Below are 25,480 nucleotides of genomic sequence, written 5' to 3' on the forward strand. Positions count from 1 at the left end.
GAAAAATACACCTCTCTTATAGAAGAAGACTAGGGTTGGAAGAGACCTCAGGAGGTCATCTAGTTCAACCCCATGCTCAAAGCAGGACCAACTCCAGCTAAATCATTCCAACCAAGGCTCTTCATTAACAAGCTATCTATGCCAGTCTCTCAAGTTCCCTGGCAACAGTTGAGGAAGGGAGTGCTGTGGAGGATGTTAATGGTAAGTCTGGGATGAGTGCTGTGTGCTGCCATCCAAGCAATCAGAGCCTGATTCCTTGCTCCCAGTCTCTCACTGCTTTTACGTCTGTCTCTACCTAGAAATCCTGTGCAGCTGTATCCAGTGATCTAGAAGTTGATGCCTCCACTGCCATGTGGGTATCCCACCTTAGATTCCATTTTTCAGTTTTTCACCACTCCAGGGGCTGAAGCACAGAAGTTAGACAGAGAATTAACAGAAAACTCTTCCTTAAAATTTTCTTAAATAATATCCACTGAACTTGGGAGAGGGTCAGGGTGGAAGAAACAAAGTCTATTTTAGGTGGGAGCTCACAAATCTTAAGTTGTCATTAAATTCTGATCCTATATTTGCCTAAGAGAAAAGCAGACAGACACACAAAGGGGGAAAGAGAAAAGAGAAAGCTTCTGTCTCCAAATTGCTGGTTGGGTACTGGAAGACTACAGGGACCGCTAGGGCCCTTGGCCCATTTAGACACTCCTTGACCTCATCTGCAATTCCCTGGCCCAGGAAAACATCTGACTGGGTTATCCTGATTCTCATCCTATTTTAGAGAGCAAAATTCCCATGGATCATGTTACTTCTGTATTATTTATGGCTTGCTAAATCAGTCACAGCAAAGTGCTGTCCTGGCTGGCTAAGCTAGGCTCTTAGAAGACAGAAGGTAAAAAACCAGAAAGACAGAAAACAGAAGAAGGATGGACTGAAATTGCATATGATGACAGGAAACATTAGGAACATGTGAGGCACATCTCAGGAATTGCTCAGGACACAGTAATGGAGATAGTCAATGTGTCTGGTTCCATATCATCTGGCCCAGACAAAACATTTCGAAATCAGGGACGAAGCCGTAAGGGACGGTAAATCCCTGGATTCAAAGAGCTCTGCCTGTCACCTTTCACTTGTTTAGGTGCCTACAGATGCAGATAAGCAGCCAGTGTGATTTTAAAAGTGCCTAGCTCCCACTAAAATCAATGGCAGTTAGGTGCCTAAGCATTTTTTTTAAATCCCACTAAGTGTCTATCTGCAACTTTTAGGTTCCTAAATATATTTGAAAATCTGTCCCCTGGTGCTAGAACAGTGACTCTTAAATCTGTCCTACAACATAGCAATAATCTGAGACACTTCAACGGTCCTGTAATACAAGTTAGGGCCATTTAATCAAAATCAGGATGCCATTGGCTGGAATGGGTGGATGTCATTGGCTGGAAGTTCTCCTGTTACTGATTTATGTTAGTTTTTGGTTTTCTAGCTTATACAAATTATGAAAGATAAGAACTTGGTTTCTTTTTGGAAATAATGTTGTGATTTGCTCACAGAACCATGTACTGCCAAAAGGCTCCTATACACAATATTACTGGATTGGTTTGTGTACATCTGAAAGGAACAGCTGGTATTGGGAGGATGGCTCAGCTCTTTTGACACAGAGAGCAGGTTGGGTCCTAAATACTATTCAAAACTTACCAATTGTGGCCTGTCCTGTGTGCTTGCACAAAGGAGAAGCATATGGTACTCACTTACTCTCCTGTGCTGTCTGCATTGTGACTACAAACATAGGGGCAATAGCAGCCTCTGTGGGGCTGCTATTTCCTGTCCTGTGTGGATGAGGAGGAAGTGGACAAGCAGTAGTGGAGCATTAGCATTGGCCCTGGCCCTGCAGACCACTGGCTGGCACAGCTGAGCTGGCATGGAGGGGAAAGTAATCTGAACCAGTTGTAGGGTAGGTGCAGATTACTAACCCCAGGGAAACTGGTAAATATACAGCGTCCCGAATACATGCAGAGTGCCAATGTCAGGACATAATGAAATGCTTTATTTTCTAGGATTGACTTGTATGCATCCTATAATTGTGGCTACTTATGTGGAATTAAAATTATTATTAATAACTAGGGCTGTTGATTAATCACAGTTAACTCATGCAATTAACTCAAAAAAATTAATCATGATTAAAAAATTAATCACAGTTTTAATCACACTGTTAAACAGTAGAATACCAATTGAATTTTATTAAATATTGTAGATGTTTTTCTACATTTTCAAATATATTGATTTCAATTATAAAGTGAGCATTCTACACTTTGTATTCTGTGTTGTATTATTTTTATTACAAATATTTGCACTGTAAAAATGATAAACAAAAGAAATAGTATTTTTAAATTCACCTCATACAAGTACTGTAGTGCAATCTCTTTATCGTGAAAGTGCAACTTACAAATTTAGATTTTTTTTGTTACATAACTGCACTCAAAAACAAAACAATATAAAACTTTAGAACCTACAAGTCCATTCAGTCCTACCTCTTATTCCGCCAATGGCTAAGACACATAAGTTTGTTTACACTTACGGGAGATAATGCTGTCCACTTACAATGTTACCTGAAAGTTAGAACAGGTATTTACATGTCACTTTTGTAGTCGGCATTGCAAGGTATTTACATGCCAGATATGCTAAATATTCCTGTAGCCCTTCATGCTTTGGCCACCATTCCAGAGGACATGCTTCCATGATGATGACGCTCATTAAACAAATAATGGGCTAATTAAATTTGTGACTGAACTCCTTGGGGGAGAATTGTATGTCTCCTGCTCTGTGTTCTACCCACATTCTGCCATATAGTTCATGTTATAGCAGTCTCCAATGATGACCCAGCATGTTGGGTTTTTTAACACTTTCACTGCAGATTTGACAAAATTCAAAGAAGGTACTAATGTGAGATTTCTAAAGATAGCTACAGCACTCAACTCAAGGTTTAAGAATCTGAAATGCCTTCCAAAATCTGAGAGCGACGAGATGTGGAGCATGCTTTCAGAAGTCTTAAAAGAGCAACACTCCAATGCAGAAGCTAAAGAACCTGAACCACCAAAAAAGAAAATCAACCTTCTGCTGGTGGCATCTGACTCAGATGATGAAAATGAACATGCATCGGTCCACATTGCTTTGTATGTTATTGATCAGAACCCATCATCAGCATGGACATACGTCCTCTGGAATGGTGGTTGAATCATGAAGGGACATATGAATCTTTAGCACATCTGGCACGTAAATATCTTGAAACGCTGGCTACAACAATGCCGTGTGAATGCCTATTCTCACTTTCAGGTGATGTAAACAAGAAGTGGGCAGCATTGTCTCCTGCACATGTAAACAAACTTGTTCGTCTGAGCGATTGGCTGAACAAGAAGTAGGACTGAGTGGACTTGTAAGCTCTAGAGTTTGACATTGTTTTATTTTTGAATGCAGTTATTTTTTTGTACATAATTCTACATTTGTAAGTTCAACTTTCATGATAAATAGATTGCACTACAGTACTTGTATTAAGTGAATTGGAAAATACTATTTATTTTTACAGTGCAAATATTTATAATAAAAATAAATATAAAGTGAGCACTGTACACTTTGCATTCTGTATTGTAATTTAAATGAATATATTTGAAAATGTGGAAAACATCCAAAAATATTAAAATAAATGGTATTCTGTTATATTTTAACAGCGTGATTAATTGCAATTTATTTTTTTAATCTCGCGATTAATCACAATTATTTTTTTAATCGCTTGACAGCTCTATTAATAACTACTGCACGGAGAAGCACTTCTGGACCTGTGAGAAAGCAGCTGTTGAGCTAAGGTACAGTGACATCACCAAAAGGCACATCAGTGCTTTCAGTACGAGATAACATATACTCAGTATTTTGTTTGGGGGGTTTCAGACTTCTCAAAGTGGGGGTTCAAACTGGCATTCCATTAGACACTAAGCCAGAACTTTTTGTGTCTTGATTTTCTCAACTGAAACCTGGGGAAAAGAAACACTAACTGGAAAGAATCTTAGAACGTACCTTGGAAAAATAACCTTCTGTGAGCATCAAGTACTACTGCCATGCACTAGACATAACACACAAAATCTATCGGTCCAATCTGAAGTGTGTAACAGATGTCAAATTGAAACTTGGAACTTCAGCTATATCATAGAACCAAAGAAATAAAAAGAGATAAAAAGACCTCTTAGGACACATTTTGTGACCAGAAGCCCAGGTCATAATGCTTCTGAACATTCTCTAGGGCCTGGATGTAAAACAGGTGTTAGGCATGGCAATGTTCAGTGTCACACTGTCTAACTTTTAAGTGCATAGAAAAATCATTGAGATTCACAAAGTCTGAGATAGGCACCTAGGCTAATATACATTGCATGGGGAGAGATAGGAGCCTTAGAATAGGACTCACAAAAGCCAGCATGATAGGCAGGAAGCCATCTAAGCTAGCCAAAGGGAGATGCTGAGGAGAGGTATATGTAAGTCCTGCCCTTCTCACAGAGATAGGCACCTAAATCCAGGCTGCAGGGAGGTGCCTAGCCCTGCTACCTATTCTCATCTGGAAACTCTCTTTATGGTTAGGCACCTATGCTGTTTTTGCAAGAAGCGAAGGGAAGGGATGACTTCCCTTGTAACTTTTAGCCCAGTGGTTAGTTACTCACCTGGGATGAGGGACAGTCCAATTCAAGTCCCCCCTACATCTAAGGGGGAGATGGGGTATTAAAAGGGGTCTGCCATGTCTCAGGTGAATGCCCTATTTACTAGTCAATGGGATATTCTGATATGGGGCTCCCTCATTCTCTCCTGTTGAAACTGTCCCACTGTGAATAAATAATGAGTCATTGGAGCAGGGGAACTGAATCCTGGGTCTCCCGTATCCTGGGTCAATGCCCTCTCTCTCAAAGAGTCATTTGCGCCAGAGAGCATGCACAACCATGAGAATGGCTCTAGTCTGGTGGTTAGTTCACTCACCTAGGATGTGGGAGATTCAGGTGAAGGACAATCAGGAGTCTTTTATACCTAGGATGAGTATCCTAACCTGTTAGGGTTGCCAATTCTGGTTGGCCGAATTCCTGGAGGTTTCATCACATGACATAATCTTTAATTAAAGATTAATTAATTTAATTAAGCTTTAATTCCTGGAGACTCCAGCCAATCCTGGAGGGTTGGCAACCCTATAACCAGTGGGCTAAAAGTCATGAGGGAGGTCCTCCTCCTCTCATTTTAAAAACATAAGATAAGAACAGCCATATTGGGTCAGACCAATGGTCCATCTAGCCCAGTGGCCCATAGAAGAGCATCAGGGGGCGTGAACCAAACAGGTTGGAGTGATCCACCCCAACTTCCCCTTCCAGCTTCTGGAAATCTGAGGATTAGGGTCACCCCAAGCATGGGGCTGCATCCCTGGCCATCTTAGCTAATAGCCATTAATGGACTATCCACCATGAAATTATCTAGTTCTTTTTTTAATGCAGCTATACTTTTGGCCATCACAACATCCCATGGCAAAAACAGTTTAATTGTGGGTTGTGTGAAAAAGGACTTCCTCTTGGTTGTATTAAACCTGCTACCTATTAATGTCATCAGGTGACCCCTGGTTTTTTAATTGTGTGAAAGGATAACCATTTCACCATTCACTTTTCCTACACCATTAATGATTTTGTAGACCTCCATCATATCCCCTCATAGTCATCTCTTTTACTAAGCTGAACAGCCTTAAACTTTTTAGTCTCTCCTCATATGAAAGCCATTCTGTACCCTTGATTATCTTTGTTACCCTTCTCTAAATCATTTCCACTATATCCTTTTTGAGATGGGGCAACAGAACTAGGATTAGAGCATACACAAGGATTAGGGCATGCACATCACACCTATTCTGTTGAGAGGGCTGAATTCCATTTTTAATTGTGGTCCATGAATCAGTGAATACATTTAGGACTTCAAACACCCCTCAATCCATAGGGGAGTTCCCACTGATGTCATCTGTAAAGCTGTAGAGCTGGGCAGGAATTTTTTGATTACACTTTTTTTGTCAGCAAATGTCAATACTGAAACTTTTTGCAAGAAAAAAAATCAGTTTTTGACAAATCTTTCATTGGAAGGGATCTCGGGTCTATGATGGAATTGCTGGCCAAAACCAGGGGGTAGGAAGTCTGGGAAGCTTGATCCTTGAGGCTAGCCAACAGCCCAGAGGTTGCTGATACTCAGCTGGTATATGAGAGCCCTAGGTTTCAAATTCCCACTGTGATTCAAGGTACAAGAGGGTACAAGTACATCTTGAAAAAGGGTAAGAATAGTGAAGACAAACATCCCCAGTTGATGATTTTACTGATATTGCAACATTGCAGAATCTTGAGAGGCCCTCACTGAGTCAGGTCTCTAAGGTTTCCATTAAAATGATCTTTGACTATAGGTGAAGCAAAACAAAGAAGGTCCCTTTCGTTTTGTCTTGTATAAAATTCTGCATGATGGTGTTGTGACATCTCTTTTCCTGTGATCCTACCAGGAAAACAGGCTTGCAGCAATCAGACGAGAAGTACTCTTCGTATATCCAACATCTATTTCCAATCAAAAGACATAACTTACTTATGTGGTCTGACCACATAAAGCCAGTTTCTGTTCAATAAATACAGATATATTCAGCCTGCTGGTGACAGTTATGACTGGGCTGTGCTCAGATGTTGATTCCGTCCACCTATCTTAGTTCCTCTTTATTTTTTTGCATTTCATTATGAACAATGTGATTCTACTGGAGAAACATGTTCCAGAAAGAAACAAAGTGTATGTTTATACTGAATCAGTAATGGCACTATACTGGCTTTGTAACACATGGTTAGTTCCCTTAGAGGGAGAGTCTGCTTTGACAAGCCCTACTACTTGTACATATTTAGCATCAGAACTGCTCAGCTGAGGGACAAAAATTAGTTTATATGAATTTTTACAGCTGTTTGCCCTGCAGAAAGAGAGGGAGCTATCCCCTATGTGCATCATCAGTAGAACTGCTGAGTTCCAGTAAGTTACTATTGTGAAGTTCATGGGGTTGCCCAGGTCTGCCTGAGTCTTTCAATATAACAGAGTGAGGAGGGGCACTTTGGATCTATTCACTGAGGAAACATCTTATGGCACTAGGGTGTTTTTCATAAAAGTTTGGATCCTGGTTCCACTGATGCCAGCCAGCTCTTTAGCAGGCTGAACTTTGTGGGAAAAACCTACTTTATTAGACAGGAAAGTTAACTTATTATAATGAGCATAGGCCCTAGTTTGCATTTTATGATTTTGTTTGTTATTGTAAACATTTGTTTGCATCACTCTCTTGTGTGTGTAGCTGAATGTCTCTCCTTTCTTAAATAAACCTTCTTTTGTTTTATTATAAATGTAGTTTACAGGAGAGGTGGTTTAAGTAAAACTGGTACATTTGGATACACTGCTCCTTTGGGGATAGAGGATCTGGGATTTCTGAGTAGCCAGTTTCAGGGACTGCATATCCCAGGATAAGAATTCAAGGGGACTCGGGGACTGGGGTGCACCTATTGTTAACCTGACAGACAAAGTCAGGGCTGGCATTGCCCAGTGAAGAGTGCTTGGGTGGCTGAAAGGCTAGTGGTGTCAGGAGCTACCACCCAGCCATCACAGGCAACATGGGCAAGGCTACCATTTGCTGGAGGTAACAAGGTGACTCTCTGTCCTGGGTACTCTGAGAACTGTCTCTCTTTCTCTCTCTCTCTCTCTCTCTCTCTCTCTCACACACACACACACACACATATACTGTGGTCAATACATCAGTGTTTAAATTTAGTACTCAAAACCCCTGTCAGTCCAAAATGGAGTGCCCAGTGGTGCCATTTGGAGTTTTACACAAAGATCAAGGATAGAATTTGGCCTTTACATATTAACTAAGCATATTATTTATTATTATTATTTCTATTATCATTCTTTCATTTTCTCAATGCCTAATTGTCACATTCAGAATCACTTAGTAGTAAATTATAGTCCCCTTTAGGACCATGGCAATTTCTGCCTATCACTTCTCTTCCTTTTCCATCCTCCTTTCTCTGTTCTCTCTCTTTCTTTTCTGTCTCCTCCTATCTTATGTATTTCCCTACCTTGAGCAACTCTCAATTTCCACTCTTGTGGGCTTCATTCTTATCTACTGTCTCATTCCATCTAAAAGGAAAATATTAATTCTCATATTTAGAATGTCATCAATAGGTTCATGGTTAATGTCCTTAATAAGATTAATGGGGATGTGGTGGAATTGAAAACTCACAGTGACCACTTTTAGGCTCTCTGCAAACTCCGGAAAACACAGCATCAATTGATACTTGGTGGTTCAGATTTTCAAGTGTTTCTTTGCAAAACTTGGGACTGGAAACCTAATTTTAAAAATAAAAAAAGTTTAGACTCTGCAGAATCTGAATATACCACAAGGGTCACAAAAATACATCCAGTGCCAATGGACCAGTTCCAATCTACAGGCCAGGTGCTTGACATGCTGAACTACAGTATGCATCTTCCTCAACTAAACAACAACAGGAAAATGTGTCACTGTTACTCGAACAATGTACGGCTCGCTCCTCCCTCTCTGGGTGTAATTGGTCTCTACGGGTTAATGGGACCTTTTCCCAATGAAAGAGCCTTTATTACACAATGAATATTCTTAAATATGTACATGTATTTATTAACAATCAACCGTTAATCAACAGAATACACATGCCAGTAGTCTAGTGCTCACCATTCCCAGTAAAACAGATGGACTTCTCCCAATGGTGAGTCAGGGTCGTATCATCTGAGGCTCCAGCTTCTGCACAATCTGGTTGTGCAGGGGTTAAAAAGTCCTAGCAGCGTTGGTCTTGAGCTGTATCCCAGAGTTAAGTTCCAACGAGACTGTCTTTTGCCCCTCATTATATAATTAAAATGAGGATTCCTCTTCTCTATGCCTTAACCAATTATTTTACTTACAATATTATTTTAACCAATCATAACCCCTAATAGGCTAAAACAATTTCTCTGGCAACAGCAAAACCTTACAATATCTACTTATCAGCAAAAGCTACTTTTAACAAAACTCACACAGGTGCCCAATAAGAAACTTGCAGAAACTCAAGGTTAGCTTGTCGATACTCCCTTCCATTCCCATGAATCTGTAATTTTACTGTATCTATCCCTATTACTAACACTGCAGATGCAGCTGGTATTTTATTCTATCTGTCTAGGCCAAGGCCGAATTTTCTTACTCTATGGTTTTCGTTTCCAAATTATGGTGGCTGAGCATACAAGATGGCTGCGGGTTATGCTAAATCCATACACAAGATGGCTGTGAGTCATGTCAAATCCATGCCTCTTGTTACATTACATCACATGAGATGTACTCCATTTCATTCACACATCCTCCTGGTGACACTAGGCAGCAGAAACTATGTATTAAAAATGAGTATACAGGGAATCTTCTGATAGCTGCATTGGTACAAGTGAATTTCTTTCTAGCAAGGAGGGGATTGTAGAGGAGAACAACAATGAATACCAATGCCTAATCTGTCTTTTCTGTAGCAAAATAGCAGAGTCTTAAAAGGGGCCATTTTTAGACTCTGGTCTCTGATCTTCCACCCTTGTCTTTTTTTTTTTTTTTTTTTTTTTTGGCTTAAAGTGAAGGGGAATGAAGAAATCCACTTATTCAAATTCTGATGGTTTGACAAGTGTGGTCTTCCCAAGAAAACTGTACTGAATCAATTGAGCTATGAACTACCCTTTGTATGTCCAATATTCACTGTCTAGCCAGAAGGCGTAGTGTATGCTTTTGGGATTTGACTCCATAAAGTCTATTTCCATTTATTCAGTTCCGATTTTCCATGTATTTTCAGATTACTCTGTCTAGATTGTGGTTATATTTTGATGCCTTTAATATGTGTAAATTGCTCTTTTCTCTCTTGTAATTCTGAACAATAAGATTCTATTGAAAAAAAACATTTTGAGATTTTCAAAGCAGTTTAGGGAATTTAAAGACACACAAATTTGAATGGAAGATGTGTGTCTATATCCTCCTAGACCAGTGTGAAAATCTCAGGTGTTATTTTTCTGTACTGACAGAGACATGGGTTAAGATGTAATCAGCAAGACCATTATATTATCTTAGCAACACAGGACTAATTTTCTAAAAGTGCAGTTTTACTTTGAAAGTTGAGTATAAAAAGACAACTTCTTACTGAATACACCTGCTTCCTGTGGATATTTAGAGCCATGTCCACTGGCCTAAGGAACAGATATAAGTTGTTGTTTTTTAGTCCTGTTCAAACTTCAGAAACAGACCATCTCCGGGAAAGGGACCTGGATTTTATCCCTTTGTGTGCATGAACAGAATTGCTCTTCAGAGCAGACATGCACTTTAAAGTATCATTTACCCACAACTTCCTCATCTTAATATCTGTTTGGATATAAATAACTTCATCATTTCACTTTTCCAGTGACTGTCAGTTAAGCTATTGTGTGATCTTCAGAAAAGAAAAAACAAAACAAACAAACAAACCCCACTCACTACCTTATGTTGGTGGTATACTGATAACTACCAGTATTGATCCCACTCTGTTAATTGCATCATCTGTGCTCAGAAAGAGAATTGGCCTATATCTCTGAAAGGTCTCTCAATGCAGACTCTTTCTTCCCAAGTGGCTATCACTAGCCATGTTGCTAATAGGAAGAGAAAGAAGCAAAGATGCTTGTGCTACAAGCAGAAGAGGTAACTGCTAAAGAGGGAACTAACTTCTTCCCCTATGCACAGTTTACTTTTTATTCTCCAAACTGACATTTTGGTGATAATGCAACTCCTCACTAAAGCTACTTTGTTAGATGCTCAGATACCACAGAGATAGGTAAGGTATAAGAACTGGGATAGTGTCCTGAATAATATCTCTTAATCTGTATTGTCTCATCTGTAACTTGCTGAATATTTTAAGCCTCACTTCTTTAGGGAAACCATAATGTCTGCTGGAGTGAGATTCTCAAGGAGAAAATTACTGTCAGATGCTTTCACAGAGAATGTTAACTCTCTTCTTACTGGAAAGAAGAAATATTGATGCGAGTGGCCGTGTAAATGTGAGTTAAGAGCTAAGAGAGGTAGAGTTCTCAGCTCTCTGAAGATGACTATCATGGGGCCAGTGGCTCTTCAGAGAGAATGAGGGCTCAACTGGCCCATGACAACCATGTAACTGTAACATGTAAAACTTGGTTGGCTAGCTCCCAGCACCAAAAGAAAGGGAAACGGTTGATGGGAAATCAGGACCCTGAGACTGACAGTCCTCAGGAACAATGGGGAGAGGCCAATGCTCCAGGTCAGCCTGATTGACAGGGCAGGCAGGCTAATCAGGGAGTGAGGAGGGCAGCGGGGTTCTTGTGAGCTGGAATTGCCTGAGTCAGACAGAGTGGGGTTGAGCTAAGGAGAAAGCAGGGGCCCAAGCTGAGCTGGGGAGCAGAGCTGTGTCAGATCCAGAGGGGCCAGACAAGCAGCCAGGAAGCAGGTCAGTGCTGGGAGCAGAGTGACAGAAGCAGCCCACAGATCAGACCTGTCCTGGGAGGAGAGCTGTAGCAACCAGAGCCAGAGGGGCCAGAGAAGCAGCTCAGGGAGTTGGAGGCAGAGCAGCAGCAGCCGCCGTGCTGAGGCAGAGTGGAGCTGGAGCTGGGACAGAGTGGTGGACCTGGAGCTGGAGCTGGGGCTGGAGCAGTTCAGAGCCGAGTGCGGTGAACAGCTGGGGAGAGCAAGGGGGACCCTGGGCAGTGGGCCCAGTGCAGGGAGACGCTCCCAGCCAAGAGGCTCTGCAGGCCAGACTTGGAGGGGGATTGTAACCCCGACAGGACAGGGGCGATGCTGGGAAGAAGGGTCCTGCCACCTAGAGCCTGAGGGTGTGTGGCCACCGCCAGAGCAAGTGTCCTTCCTGCAGCACAGCCAGGGCCTGAGAAGGTGGCCCGGGACTTGTGAGGAACAGACTGTGAACTTCCCTGACATTCCAGAGACACTGGCTATGATGTCCCCGTGCCACAGAGCGGGGTGACGTGTTTTCCTTTAACCTTTCCCACTTTTTCCTTATTTTTTTAATTGATTGCTGTTTAATAAATTGTATTTGCTTTGAACTGTATGAAAAGATCAGTGGGTCAGGGAAGCATCCAGTGTAGAGAGAGCACCCTGGAGTGGGGACACCCTAGCCCCTGCCCTAAGTGACCACAACAAGATTGGGGGTTGAGCCCCCCAGGAATCCTGGGCCCAGCCTTGTTGGAGTTACGAGGACTCTGCCACACAGGAGAGTGCAAGGGGAGCCCTTGAGGTCAGGCTCTGGGTAAAGGAAATGGGAGCAAGGACTCAAATCCTTTTGCTTGCCCACTTCACCGGGGTACTGTATAAGCCAGGAAAGTTCCCCACAATAGCGGGACCATTCCCTGCTTACATAACTATACCTGGGAGCAGGTAGGTGCTCCTGGTGGTGGCTCATTAGCCAATTTGCAAGGGAGCAGCTGAGCTCAATAAGGAGACTGCCTGAGCAGTATATAAAAGAACCTATGCAGATCAGGAGGAGAAAAAAAAGGAGGAGAGTTCTTGCTGTGGGGAAGGCCTGGGACTACAGGCTAGAGGGGAAACCCACAGAAAGCAGAGCAGGCTGCTGTTGGGGAGAAGCCCTGAGTTAGGGCTTAGAGGTGACAAAGAGCCCTGAAGGGATGATTGTCAGAGCCTTTGTAAAGGGAGATAGGAGGGGGCATCTGGTTGTTAGGTCTGGGAAGAGAGTTGGTAGGTGCCTTTGAAGAGACCTGCAGTTTGAAGCTGGCTCCTAAGGAGGAAGCGGAAAAATTTGAAATCCTCTGGGTAGGAGTGGGTTCCTGGTGAGGGCACATGTAATAAAAGGCCTAGCTTCTGGGAGAGCAGATGAACAAGAGATTGATCTCCCTGTCCATGCTGGGGTTAAGCAGCTGATGCTCAGAAAGCAAGGGAATGGGAACAGTTTCTAGCAAGCGATGAACCAGTCTGATGAGATGGACTGGAGACTGAAACTGTTTCTTTGCATTAGTTTCTGTTATTAATGAATAAAATCCTCTGGAGGGGCTCTTAAAAGTAAAAGTTTCACTCAGGATTGAGTTATAACAGCAAAGGGAAACTGGGATGTGGCCTGGGCATGTGACAGCACCACATAGGGGATGGCAGTTATAGTGTGAGCGTAAAAGATGGAATAACTTTAAAGAAAGGCACCATCACACCCTCCTTGTATTCTGTTAACATTTAAAATAGATATAAACAAGGAGCCTTTGTGGTCTGGTGGATAGTGTCAGTGAATACTGAAGTGAAGGCTGGGACTGTGTTCCTGGCTTTGCCATTGACTCACGGTGAGACTCTGGCTAAGTCTCTTCAGCTCTGTGTGCCTCAGTGTTCCCAGCTGTGAAACATGGCTAATGAGACCTACCTTTGTTAAGAGCTCTGAGATACCTAGATAAAAAGTGACACATAATGTAATGTTTGCTTAACTTTATACAGATACATAATTGCACATTTCAAATTACATGGACTTAAAATACAGGGAGAAGGAAAGAAGGCTCTAGCCTAGACGGTGTCACTTTAATTCTTCAAGCTGCAAGTACCTTTTCTGTGCATACTCAGACTAGCACAGTGCCAATTTCCTGTGTGGGTTTTGTGGAAACGCTGCAATGAACAATGCTTCCATTCTCGGCATGAGCCTTACAGGACAGTCAGGGTGTCTCTGCCCCTGGAGATGACTATCCCAGGAAAGAACAGCCAAGTGTTGGATATGGAAGATGAGGAAGGATATATCATTTTAAATTTGCAGTCCAGATCTCTAGTGTCAGCCCATGGACTTCAGGCAACAAAGGAAATGAGTAATATTTGCATACTACCATGTATATGTATATTGCTAACCTCTATAATTTTCTCTGTTTCCACAGCTGCTTATTAAATTTTACAATGTTGATTATGATCATTTTGGGGTCTTTGATGCAATATTTAGCCTAATTCTGACTTGTTTCCATTTAACACTACGTGTGGGGTTCCCAAATCTGGAAAGTAGAATCCAGCCCTGATCAGGATTTTATTATTTTGGTCAACTTTGTTTCTTAAGATCACGTGAGAAAAGGAAGGATAATACCATTTAATAATGCAGGGCTTGAAAAATGCAGTTACTCACTTACCCATAGTGAATAGAAAGCTTTCTTGCTTATGGGCCATGGACTTCTAGTGTTTCTATTCCTTGTTCTTGAAGTAAAGTGATCATCAAGGGGTTAACTAGGTTACTCAGTATTATGGATTGGAGCCATATTCCACCTCTCCCTTATTTTCTATTTAGTTAATGTGTATCCCTATCTCACTGTTCTGTAGGTCAATAAAGCACCATGTTCCCAGACTGTGGTACTGTAAGTAAAGTGGTTCTTGTCTAATCAGTGGTTCCTTTACAAAACACATAGTACAGGCAAGTGAAGGGTGGGTGGTTCTCTCTCTTCTCTTACCAGATTTTATCTCCAGGATTATTGGATTGCCAAACTAAAATGGGCCAGTGTTCCATCAAATCTGATACAGTAACTCCTCACTTAACGTTGTAGTTATGTTCCTGAAAAATGCGACTTTAAGTGAATCAATGGTAAGCGAATCCAATTTTCTCATAAGAATGAATGTAAATGGGGGGGTTAGGTTCTAGGGAATTTTTTTTTTTGCCATACAGTACAGTACAGTACTATAGTTGGGAAGTGCCCCCACCTTACCCCACACAGGCACAGCCCACTGGCACTGGAGACTATGAGGCAGGCAAGGAGGCTGAAGGTGCTGTAGGCTAGGAGAAGCACGTTGCGCAGCAGCAGAAGCAGCTTCCCCTACTCTGCAGGTACCAGGGGTGGGGGGATCAACCCTCGGCCTGCCCACACCACCCCTTCCCCCAAGCCCCCACCCTTAACCTGCCCCTTCTTCCCCCCCCGTTTCCTCCGCATGCCGCATCCTCGCTCCTCCCCCCTGCCTCCTGCCCGCGGCAATCAGCTGGCTTGCAGCGTTCAGGCGGGAGGGGGGAGGAGCGAGGACACAGCGCGCAGGCTCCTCCTCCCTCCCCTGCCTCCTGAACACCGCAAGCCAGCTGATTGCCACGGGCAGGAGGGAGGGGGGAGGTGCGCCGCATCCTCGCTCCTCCCCCCTCCCTCCTTCCCACAGCAATCAGCTGTCTTGTGACGTTCAGGGGGCAGGAGGGAGGGGGGAGGAGCGAGGACTCGGCGCGCAGGCTCCCCCCTCCCTCCCCTGCTTCCTGCCCATGGCAATCAGTTGGTTTGCGGTGTTCAGGAGGCGGGGAGGGAGAGGGAGCCTGCGTGCCGAGTCCTTGCTCTTCCCCCCCTCCCTCCTGAACACCTCAAGCCAGCTGATTGCCACGGGCAGGAGGTGGGGGGAGGAAGGGGAAGGCACTGATCCGTGGGGTCTGCCAGTGGGAGGGAGGTGCTATGGGGTGGGGTGTAGGGGAGCTGATGGGGGGGCTGCCAGCTGTGGACAAAGCAGGCAGCCAAATGACGTTATAGCGAAGCATTGCACAACTTTAAATGGAGCATGTTCTGTAATTGAGCAGGGACGTAAGATTGAAACAACGTTAAGCGAGAGGACGTTCAGTGGGGAGTTACTGTATTCTGTCTGAGAATATTTGTTAGAATAAGGTATAACCCACTATAAAGTCCTCTGTGCACCACAATAATTGGTGCACTGTAGATGGTTGCATACATAATGGACCTCATTATGCAATAATTCTATCTTGGAAGTTGGAGACTGATTTTGTCCTCACCTAGTCTGCTTAAAACCTGGAACATGATTTTGCCCACACTGTGCCTGGTGTTGTGCATAGGGCTGGTAGCCCTGGTGGTCTTGTGTAAGTACTGAGGCTTACTGTATTAGTTTTGTTAGTGCATTCCAGCACTGGTGAAAGATACTAGTTTGGCAGGCCCTGGAGACTGATGCCCTCTGTATACCCACAGAAACAATACAATAAGTATAGTGGTAGTTCAGGTTTCCAACACATATTGCTCCCCACCAAGGTGCTTCAGCAGAGATCATATAGGATCACTAACATCTCTACTTAAAACCCACCAGCCCATTCCACAGTAGCCACCAATGGTAACATTTCTTCAATTATTAGCAACCTCTGCTGTATTCAGACTGGTGAAAGGCTCTGTATCCCAGTTCTCATCTCCTTCATATTTATAGTTAGATATACTTTAAAAAAAATCCCATTAACTATGTTGTTTTGCTAATACTACCACTCTCTGACTTTGATAATTGTACATTTGTCTGTTAAAACCTGCCCTTCAAGATCACGTTTTCCTGCATTTTAACGTTTATTCAAAGAGGCATATCACTGCATCAGAACATAATGTTACAGAATGATAGTTAGAAGCATTACAACTACAACTGGTCGGAATTTTTTTTTTTTCCCTTCATGGACCAAATTGTTAGCTACAAACTGAAAACAAAAATATTTTTATTTGGAAAGCCACACCGTCTCTCAAGGGAGTTGCAGTTTGGGTGCATCATGTTCCCATTCTCCTTTATGTGATGGGCTGTCTGTTCAGACTACATCTACTGTTACACACCAGGGTTTTCTGTCTTGAGGAGGAGAGGTGATGAATCAGATAAGATAACCTATAATTCTCCTGAGGCAATGTTGTGTGGTTTTTTTTCAGCCAAAACCAGAAGACTTTAGCTTTTGGGGAGTTCAGTTTATCAACTAAATAAATTGAAATTTTCAGAAGAAAGCAGATGCTTTCATGTTTAGTAGAAAACAAAATATTCTGTCAAACAGTCTTGATGGAAAATTTTCAACAGTGTCGGTCCTAATTACAACTATCAATTTATGCCAAAGGTCAAATGCAAAAATATCAAATCCAGAGTCTAATAATCACACCTACTGAAGGGATCATAAGAAATCATAAGATTTTTCTAATCGGACCACCTGCTTATTACAGGTCACCAGCACCCAAAGACTAAATCCAGCAACCGAAATTAGACCACGGTATTACAGACCACAGAAGACTGGACTATTGTGTGCCATGGGGAGAAAATAGGTGGGACCGAAGCGCACCAAGGCCCCTGCAATGGCATGAAATTGATTTGGTGAGATATTCCCAGATGACTGTCACAGGGCAGGGCTTCTCCGCAGGTTCCAAGCATACACTGTCCTGCCCAGGCTCCTTTAAATAGGTTTATTGTTCAGACATACACAAAACAAACAGGTCCCCAGCTCACCCTTCTCAGCCAGTCCTTATTCAGCCAGCTCTGCTCTTACTGGCTCCGTTACCCTTCTTGAACAGCAGGTTCAGGGCAACCTTCCTGGGCACTGACCCCTTGCTCCAGAGGCCCACTATAGGAGTTAGCTCCATTCCTCTGTGACTCCTCTCTTCAGATTTAGCCTGCCCCAATCATTTCTCCTCCTCTTCCTCTTCTTCTTCTTGTGTTGTATGGCAAAGCAGAGTCTATAACCTCCAGGCACTGGCCACCACAGATAATTCAATAATTAAAGTTTCTCACCAACCCCAGTATTCTTAAAGAATTGCAATATTGCTTTTTTATAGGGCCCCTTTTTCTGATGCTCTTACTGGGAGTTGCAGTGAAAATTTAGGTATTTTAAGGCCTCTATTTTTCATATAAATACCCCTTTTCAATGGTACACTCTTTGAACTCCCAAAGAAGATAATCAACTGTTTCCGGGACCTTGCACCTCCCACATAATCCATCTTTATTTTTTTTAGAAACTAACTTGCCATTGTAGTTTAAATAGTCACTTAAGTTCTAACTAGGCCCCCTTCACTTTTTGTCTGTGTCTTGGCGTACATCAGTATTTTCCACTTTGTTTCTTTTGCTCTTACTTGTTGCCATTCCTTTCTTTTTGAGATTTTTTTGAACTCCAGTTTATTCAAAGAAATCTCTAAATCAGTTTCCTTGTACTTGACAGCAGTTTTGCTACTTTGTCTGCCAGCTCATTGCCCACTATCCCTACATGTGCTGGGACCCTTGCTATTACTATGATTACACCCAGCTGCATCAGTTCTGTTGTCAACAGTAACATTTCATTACGTATATTATTTCTGCTATCTGAAGTGCCATTTTTGACTGCCAGTAATCCTGATAAGCAATCAGACAGTGGCTGGGCACACATCTATGCCCCAGTTCAATGCCAGTATTATCCCTGCTCATTCAGCTAACAAAATACATACAAAATTTGATAGCCTTACAGTTGTCTTGATTCCAAGCGAAGGAATGCAGAATGCTGTTCCCACTCTTCCTGTTCTTACATTTTGGAACTATTGGTATACATTTGGCAGTAGCAGCCCTACTTATCACAAGCACATTGATTTGCTATATCTTGTACATTTAACACTCCCTTACCTCTTTTTAATTTCATTATGCAGTTCTATATCTATCTCACTCACTCACTCATGCCCGTCACCCCAATCGGGGTATGGGCCGCCAACCACAGATCTCCAGAGTCCTTTAGCCTGGGCCATTTGCTCTAGTTGGTTCCAGGTATAGCCCATTTTTATGCTATCAGCCTGAAGGTCGGGTCGCCAGGTGTTTCTTGGACGGCCTCTTTTCCGCTTGTCTTGGGGGTTCCACCGCAATGCCTGTCTAGTGATGTTGGTTGGCTGCTTGCGTAGTGTGTGTCCTATCCAACCCCACCTTCTCCTTCTAATTTCTTCCTCTGCTGGAAGTTGACGGGTCCTCTCCAAGAGGTAGATGTTGCTGATGGTGTCTGCCTACTCCTTGTGTGTGGGGTGCGTCGCTCTCTTCATGTCCAGAATACAGCTACAGCTCTCCTGTCAACAGTCGTCTCTGTCCAGCTTGCGTCCATCTTGTCTCGCTAATGCCTAGTAGGGTCAGGTTGTTGCTCCTCATCTCTGCTGCGACCTGCGCCGTCTTTCTTGACTCATACATGGTCCTCACGTTCCATGTACCGATGGTAATCCTCCTGGTTGCAAGAAGGGTAATCGGCTTAGTGGCTTCCTCACGACTTTCACCACCCAGCGTCATGCGTCTTCGAGTTGAAGACCCTTCTTTTTCCAGGCTAAAAGTCTCTGTTATCTCTATTGTTGGCGTTTCTGTAGCAAGTTGATTTTTTACGGGGTGGAGTTGCTAGCCCCACGCCCAACCCTCCTCCTTTATCCTGACTTGGGACAGGCAGATGGCCCCAAAGGACCTCTCTGGTGGAGTTTATCTATCTCAGGAGGTATATTTTTCCAATTATGATGCATTTTCCCAAAGCTATGTATTTTTAACCTCTTGCAGGTTTTTCTTTTCACTGAGATCCTTTGTCCATGGTTTAACTCTACTTACATGAGGTATTTTGAGGTTTTGATCTAAACATTGACCACTTAATTCCTAGCACTCATCATACATTAGCTTAGTGTTTCCATCTTCACTGTTTCCAGTTACTTTAGCCCAAAAGGTTGTCTATAAAAGCTTCATTCTTAAAGCAATAGGCATTTTACCTGCAGCCATCTTCAGTACACACAGTAGCATTGTGATGAAGGCACCACATGCATTTCTCAACACCTGAGTTTGGAGTGAGTCAAGCTTTCTCAAATTCATTTTGAAGCCAAACTGAAAGCCTGGCACCTACATTCAATCATTGGTCTTATTAGTGTTTTGAATGGCATTACCACTGCTTTCTAATGTGCACATCAGGAGGTTCCAGAAATACTTTTAAGTAACTGGTTTGTGCTTTACACTTATCTCTAATATTTTGAATTTGGTCCTTCCAAGTGAGCTTGCTATCAAGTATCACACCTAAAAAATTGAAGCTTTTAATTGTACTTATTTTCTGTCCATATTTACAATTTTTTTTAAAAAAATTATCAATTGACAAAACTAAAGGAAATTTCAGTCCTTTAGTTTTGTCAATTGAGAATTTAAAGCCTCCATTCCACACTCATCTCCTCTTCCTGCCTTCTGGCAGGTTTTTATAGCCTCAACTGCAGCCCTGCCCCCTTTAATTGGCTCACTTGGGCTACCTGCCCTGACACAGGGACTGAGTCTGGTCTACTTACCTTGTAACACCTCTCCCCTCTTTTGACCTGTGAAATGCCTCCTGGGGCTACTCTGAGCCCTGTTGTTGCTAGTGCTATGGAATGTTGTTACTGCTGCCGGTGTTGCTGTTTTGGGCGCTCCAATGTCAGCTGCACTAGCAGAGAGTGGAGTGTGTTGATTCAGCAGACCTTGATGTTATTCATAAGCAAGACCACTGGCTTTGTTTGGTGGTGAAGGTGCTTGCCAGGTTTATTGTTGACAAAACATGGTACTAGCCCCCCATAGGAGCTTCAGGTACACTAACACGTGTGCCTGTGAGAATGGAACCAGCTCAGTCAGTGCACCAGTACTCTGCCCCCTACGCTGGAAATAGGTGCCCCGCCTACGTCTTCTCCTTTTATACACTGATACAAATAAGTTCTGTATTACACTCCAGACATTGCTAGTTACCACCCTTCTCCTTGTACCTGCTAGTTCAAACAAAACATCCTTATCCATTATCCTGTCATCTCCTCCTTATCTTACGAGGGGTCAGCGTGTTCCTGTACCATCTCTTAAGAATCTACAAAAACAACAAGGAGTCTGGTGGCACCTTAAAGACTAACAGATTAGGTGCCACCAGACTCCTTGTTGTTTTTGTAGATACAGACTAACACGGCTACCCCCTGATACTCTTAAGAATCTGTTTATGTAGAACTTGAGAACTCTGGGTGTTCTTGTGTCATCCTCTCTGGTCAGGAATGTGCGTATTTGGTTAGCCAGTACCTAATGGGGTGGTGTTGTTTTGCCAAGACCAGGCCTACTCTGGTTCACAGCCTGTGGTTCACACTCTTATGCCTAGGGCTCCAGCAAGGCCTACAACCCCTCCCAAGGCAAAATACATTTATCACAGACAAATTTCAGAAAACATTCCTAATAATACTCCAGGGCCTTCCAACCAAAGTGGATCCCAAATTTTCCCAAACCAATCAAAACATTCCCGGCACTCATTTACCATAACACAAGCATTCCATAAAACATTTAACATTACACACAAACTCAGACATATCACAGAGGGTTCCTGAAGTCCCATAGACCCAAATACAATCTAACTGGAACAAACCTCTAATCCTTGTCCTTCTGAGACCTATTTAATGGGGTCAGGGTCACACAGTTAGCCTCATCGGGCACAGTCAATACACAGTCTCATTTTCTCTGCCTGGACTTGGAGGACCTCTTTCCTCCTGAGTGGGACAAAGATATCTCACCTGTTGCCCTTTCTCATGTTTGAGGTACTGTAACTTGCTTTCCACCTGTCAAGGCTGAATCTCCACTCTGTCACTCTGAGTGCAGAAGGTGGGGGCCGGCAAGGATTCTAAAAATTAATACTGGCCACTCCAGGTTTGTATTAAACTCCCAAGATTACAGCTTTTCTTTGACCTTGGTAAATGCTGCCACCACCCAAATGCAAAAGAAAAATAAACACCCTTGGACCCAGGAAGGAGCACTTGGGAATTCCTCCCTGTGGGGTACCCTCAAGCCCCTTCACACACACCCCTCCGGGGAAGAGCTGAGAAAGCCACAGCTAGTTTCCTTTGTTTTCTATCAGCTAATCAACCCACATGCACAAACCTCTTAGGACACCAAAAATCCAATCCTGTTCTTAAAAAAGGTAAATTTTATTAAAAACAAAAAGGAAGAAAATACATCTGGAACTTAGGCTTTTGCTAGATTTTAAAAGAGCTATTTTGGGTGCTTAATTTTTGGAATCGCTTTCTTGGGGGTTCAGCTTAAAGGTTACAAGCAAACAAAAGCCTCTGGGGTTAGCACAGAGGAGATCCACAAGCCTTAAAAAATAAACAGAAATAAACCTGATCACGTCTAGCTAAACATTCTGATCTTACACATTTGGTGTTTCAGATAAGTAGTTCTAGGTATGATCTGATGATTTATGATCATACCTGGCTTAAAGCTGCTTATAGGATTGCTGCTCTGTTCCTCTAACCCAGAGAGAACAACGGAGAGACAAGGGGAATGCTTTTTTCCCATTTTAAACAGTTCTAGCCTTCCCATTGGCTCTTTTTGTCAGGTGCCCACTCCCTTTTCTTTACCTGGGGACTTTTAATCCTTTACAGGTAAAGCAAGCAGCCACCGAGAAGGACTTTATAGCTAACTGGCTGGGTGGGTGTACACAAAAGGGAGCTCCCCCCTCCCCCCCCTACACACACTTTATTTATCACACCACCACTTGTAATCATTCTGCAAGCTCCCCGGTGCCCAGGACAGACCCATAAAACAGGTATTCCCTGAATCCCTACCTGCTCTGGAGCCCTGCTTCCACCCATAGCCCCTTATCTGGGCTTCTTCTTGTTGGCGTGGCGCTGTCTGGGTCCCCACACTACCTTGCTTAATTGGAAGCCAGTCTGGGGCTCTGTAGTACCCTGTTAGGATTGAGACTTTGGTTTCCACAAGCCACCATTCCCTGGTTCTTCTCTCTTTCTGAAGCCAAGCCAATTCTTGCTTCAGGATTAAGCATTGGTGTTTCTCTTTCTAAGTCTCCACCCGAACCCAGTCTAATTCTTGTTCTAAACCTATTAACTGACTAATAATCTTTTCCGATGAGGTGCTTAATTCCCTCAACTTTTTAGACATATTTTTAAATTGCTCCCACCAGCCTTGGGAGATCACGATCATCCCCTCTCAGACTCCCTTTGCTGTCCTTACTTGAGCTTCCAGCCACCTTACTTCCTTTTCCAGTTGACCCCAGACCTGCCCTGTCCTGCCATTCTAATTCCCACTACATGAGGTCCCAGAAACCCACCCCATCTGTCCACAGAATTATAGGCCTGGGTAGATCCTTGACCACCCCAACACACAACCGAGCTCTCCAGCAGTGCACCTCCAGGTCAACTTCTGCTGTGTGGGGTAGACATGGGACTCACCATGGAAACATGAGACATGTACCAGAAGATGTTGGTCTAACTTGTTTACCTTTGCCTCACCTTCCCAGACAAGAGTACACCAATAACCCCAGTCTGCAAGTCCCATGACCACTGCTTCTCCCAACATAATTGGTACCATATACAACTGAGCCCTGCCATAACTTTCTGAGTAGACCCTGGCTCCTGGTCCTGCTCAAGTAACAGTTTCGGAGAACACACTTCATGACTGGACATTCTCATCTAATGTGCCCAGGCTGGCCACAATTAAAACACACCACGTGGCCCCCTCACCATCCCCACAAGTGTTTCCAGTAAGATGTGGGATTACCTGGGCCCCCTGTAACTCTTGTGTATCCCCCAAGTTTTGGCCACATGAGGTCTTTTCCCTGTGGGAACTTCCCTGGGTCACCCTCTGCCATACTGCCCCAGCTGTTCATCTACCTCTTTTTGGCCTCAAAGAAGGCCTCTGCTCATTCAAAAGCTTCCTCCACTGAGGGTGGCTGAAAGCGCCTTACCAAGCTCTGGGCTCCCAAGGGTAGAAGTTTAAGAACTACTCCAAGACAATTTGTCCCATGATTCTCTCTATCGAGTTGGTCTTGGGACTGAGCCACAAGGTCCCATAATTTCTGAGACACTACCCTTGGTTGTGCTCCACTCAAAATTGGTGTCTGAATGCCTCTGGAGTCAACCCTAGTTGGTCCAGAATGACTGCTGTCACTGCCAAATAGGGACTCACTTGTTCATCACTTACTGCTCAGTAAATTGCCTTTGCCTGGCCTCTCAGTATCAGTGCTAGGCGGGGCATCCACGTTGACTCCTCCCAGCTCAGTGCCCTCACCACTCTCTCATATGTTAGGAGTAAGGCCTCTGGGTCATCTTCCCATCACAGTTTTGCTAGGCCCAGGTCCAACTAGCCCATGGTTCTATCACTGACTCTGTTGCCTGGCATCCTTTGGCCCAGCCATTTCTGCAACATCTCTTGTTATTGAAAGTGGATTTCTAACCAACTCTGTCATGTGGCAAATTGTGACTTCTGCTGATTCTCCACATCTGCAGGTTCCTTCCTGCACAGAAGGATGGACCGTGGGATCCTGCCATCTCGCCTTTACCCCTCGTCACTGGGCACCAAAGATCCACCTCACGCTCCCCTTATATCAGGGCACAATCAAAGTGCCCACATTCTACACCATATGTCACAAGGGAGGGATTCTCCCCAGTTTCCAAGCATACACTGCCCTCCTCCCCCCCCCCCAGTTTCCTTTAAGTAGGTTTATTAAGTAGGTTTATTGTTCAAAGATAAGTAAAACAAACACAAACAGTTCCTCATCTCACCCTTCTCAGCCAGTCCTTTTTTAGCCAGTTCTGCTCTGCACTGGCTCTATTACCAGTCTGGAAAAGCAGGTTGAAAAGAGAGAGCAAAAATGAAGTGGGGATGTTCCTAGCTCTTTATAGCCACCTTCATCTGCTATGGACCATCACAAGCAGTTGAGGCCAGTTGAGGAGCTAGAGGTTAAAATGTCTGGATGGAGGCAGGATGTTCCTAGTGGAAGTTCCTGGACTCTGTAATTCACTTCTCATGCTGGTTCAACAAAACCAGAATTTGTTGATATTTAGTGTATAGGGCTGGGCCCATCTCTTTCTTCAGGCTGTTGCTCAAAAGGGAGTTCAGTAGTTTGAAGTGTAATTTATATTTTTTCCTTTTGCTTAAAACCCACATCTTCTATTAACTGGAGCACATGCATTTGGAGACTTTGTATGGAGAGTACTTTCTAAATTACACAATAAATAAATCCGTCATGCATTGGCTTTTTAGACTCATTGAGTTTAAGACAAGAATGGACCACCAGATCATCTACACCATCCTCCTGCATATCTCAGGCCAGCAATACTACCCAGCACTCACACATTAACCCAACAACTGAAATTAGACCAAAGTATTACAGCCCTTGAGAGACTAACCTACTATGTGCCTCAGGCAGAGAATAGGAGGGAATGAGGTGCAGCAGTGCCTGAGGCCCTTGAAATGGCAGGGAATAGATCCTGCCAAGGGACCAGCACCCCACACTGCAGAGGAAGGTGAAAAATCCCCAAGGTCACTGCCAGTCTCACCTGGGGAAAAATTCCTTCCTGAACTCACATATGGCAATTGGTTAGACTCTGAGCATATGCAGGAGCTTTTCCAGCTCTAATTTCAATGGTTTTATTACAGTACAAATAAACCATCAATATATTAATTAGTATTTGTTGTCAGTTTTCCCAATTAAACGGAATTATGTTTGATGTCAGATATATCAGAATCTTTCATATTTCTAAAGGATTAAGACTTGAGTTCATAGGGGTTTCCATCCTTGTATTTAGGTGGAATATTCTTATATTTCTAGATGGGCAAAATCTCTTAGTCCTACAGCAGTCACTCTTAAATTTATCCTGCAAATGCGAAGCCATTTCCTGTGGATTATCTCCTGTCATTGATTTCCATTAGGGTTTTTTTTTTAAGTCACACAATTGTGAA

At 43.3% G+C, this 25,480-nt stretch overlaps 1 protein-coding gene across 1 annotated transcript in view; it reads left to right on the forward strand.

The window, feature by feature from the left end:
* LOC135887323 (C-type lectin domain family 12 member B-like) overlaps window positions 1–25,480 on the forward strand; it is a 60,199-nt gene that overhangs the window by 18,617 nt on the left and 16,102 nt on the right. The window contains exons 6-8 of the mRNA XM_065415125.1: window positions 2,040–2,077; window positions 2,599–2,617; window positions 3,777–3,842. Coding sequence (XP_065271197.1) covers window positions 2,040–2,077; window positions 2,599–2,617; window positions 3,777–3,842 — 123 coding nt within the window. The remainder of the gene's footprint in view (window positions 1–2,039; window positions 2,078–2,598; window positions 2,618–3,776; window positions 3,843–25,480) is intronic.

Source organism: Emys orbicularis, chromosome 1, assembly GCF_028017835.1.
Source record: "Emys orbicularis isolate rEmyOrb1 chromosome 1, rEmyOrb1.hap1, whole genome shotgun sequence".
NCBI classification, from domain to species: Eukaryota; Metazoa; Chordata; order Testudines; family Emydidae; genus Emys; species Emys orbicularis.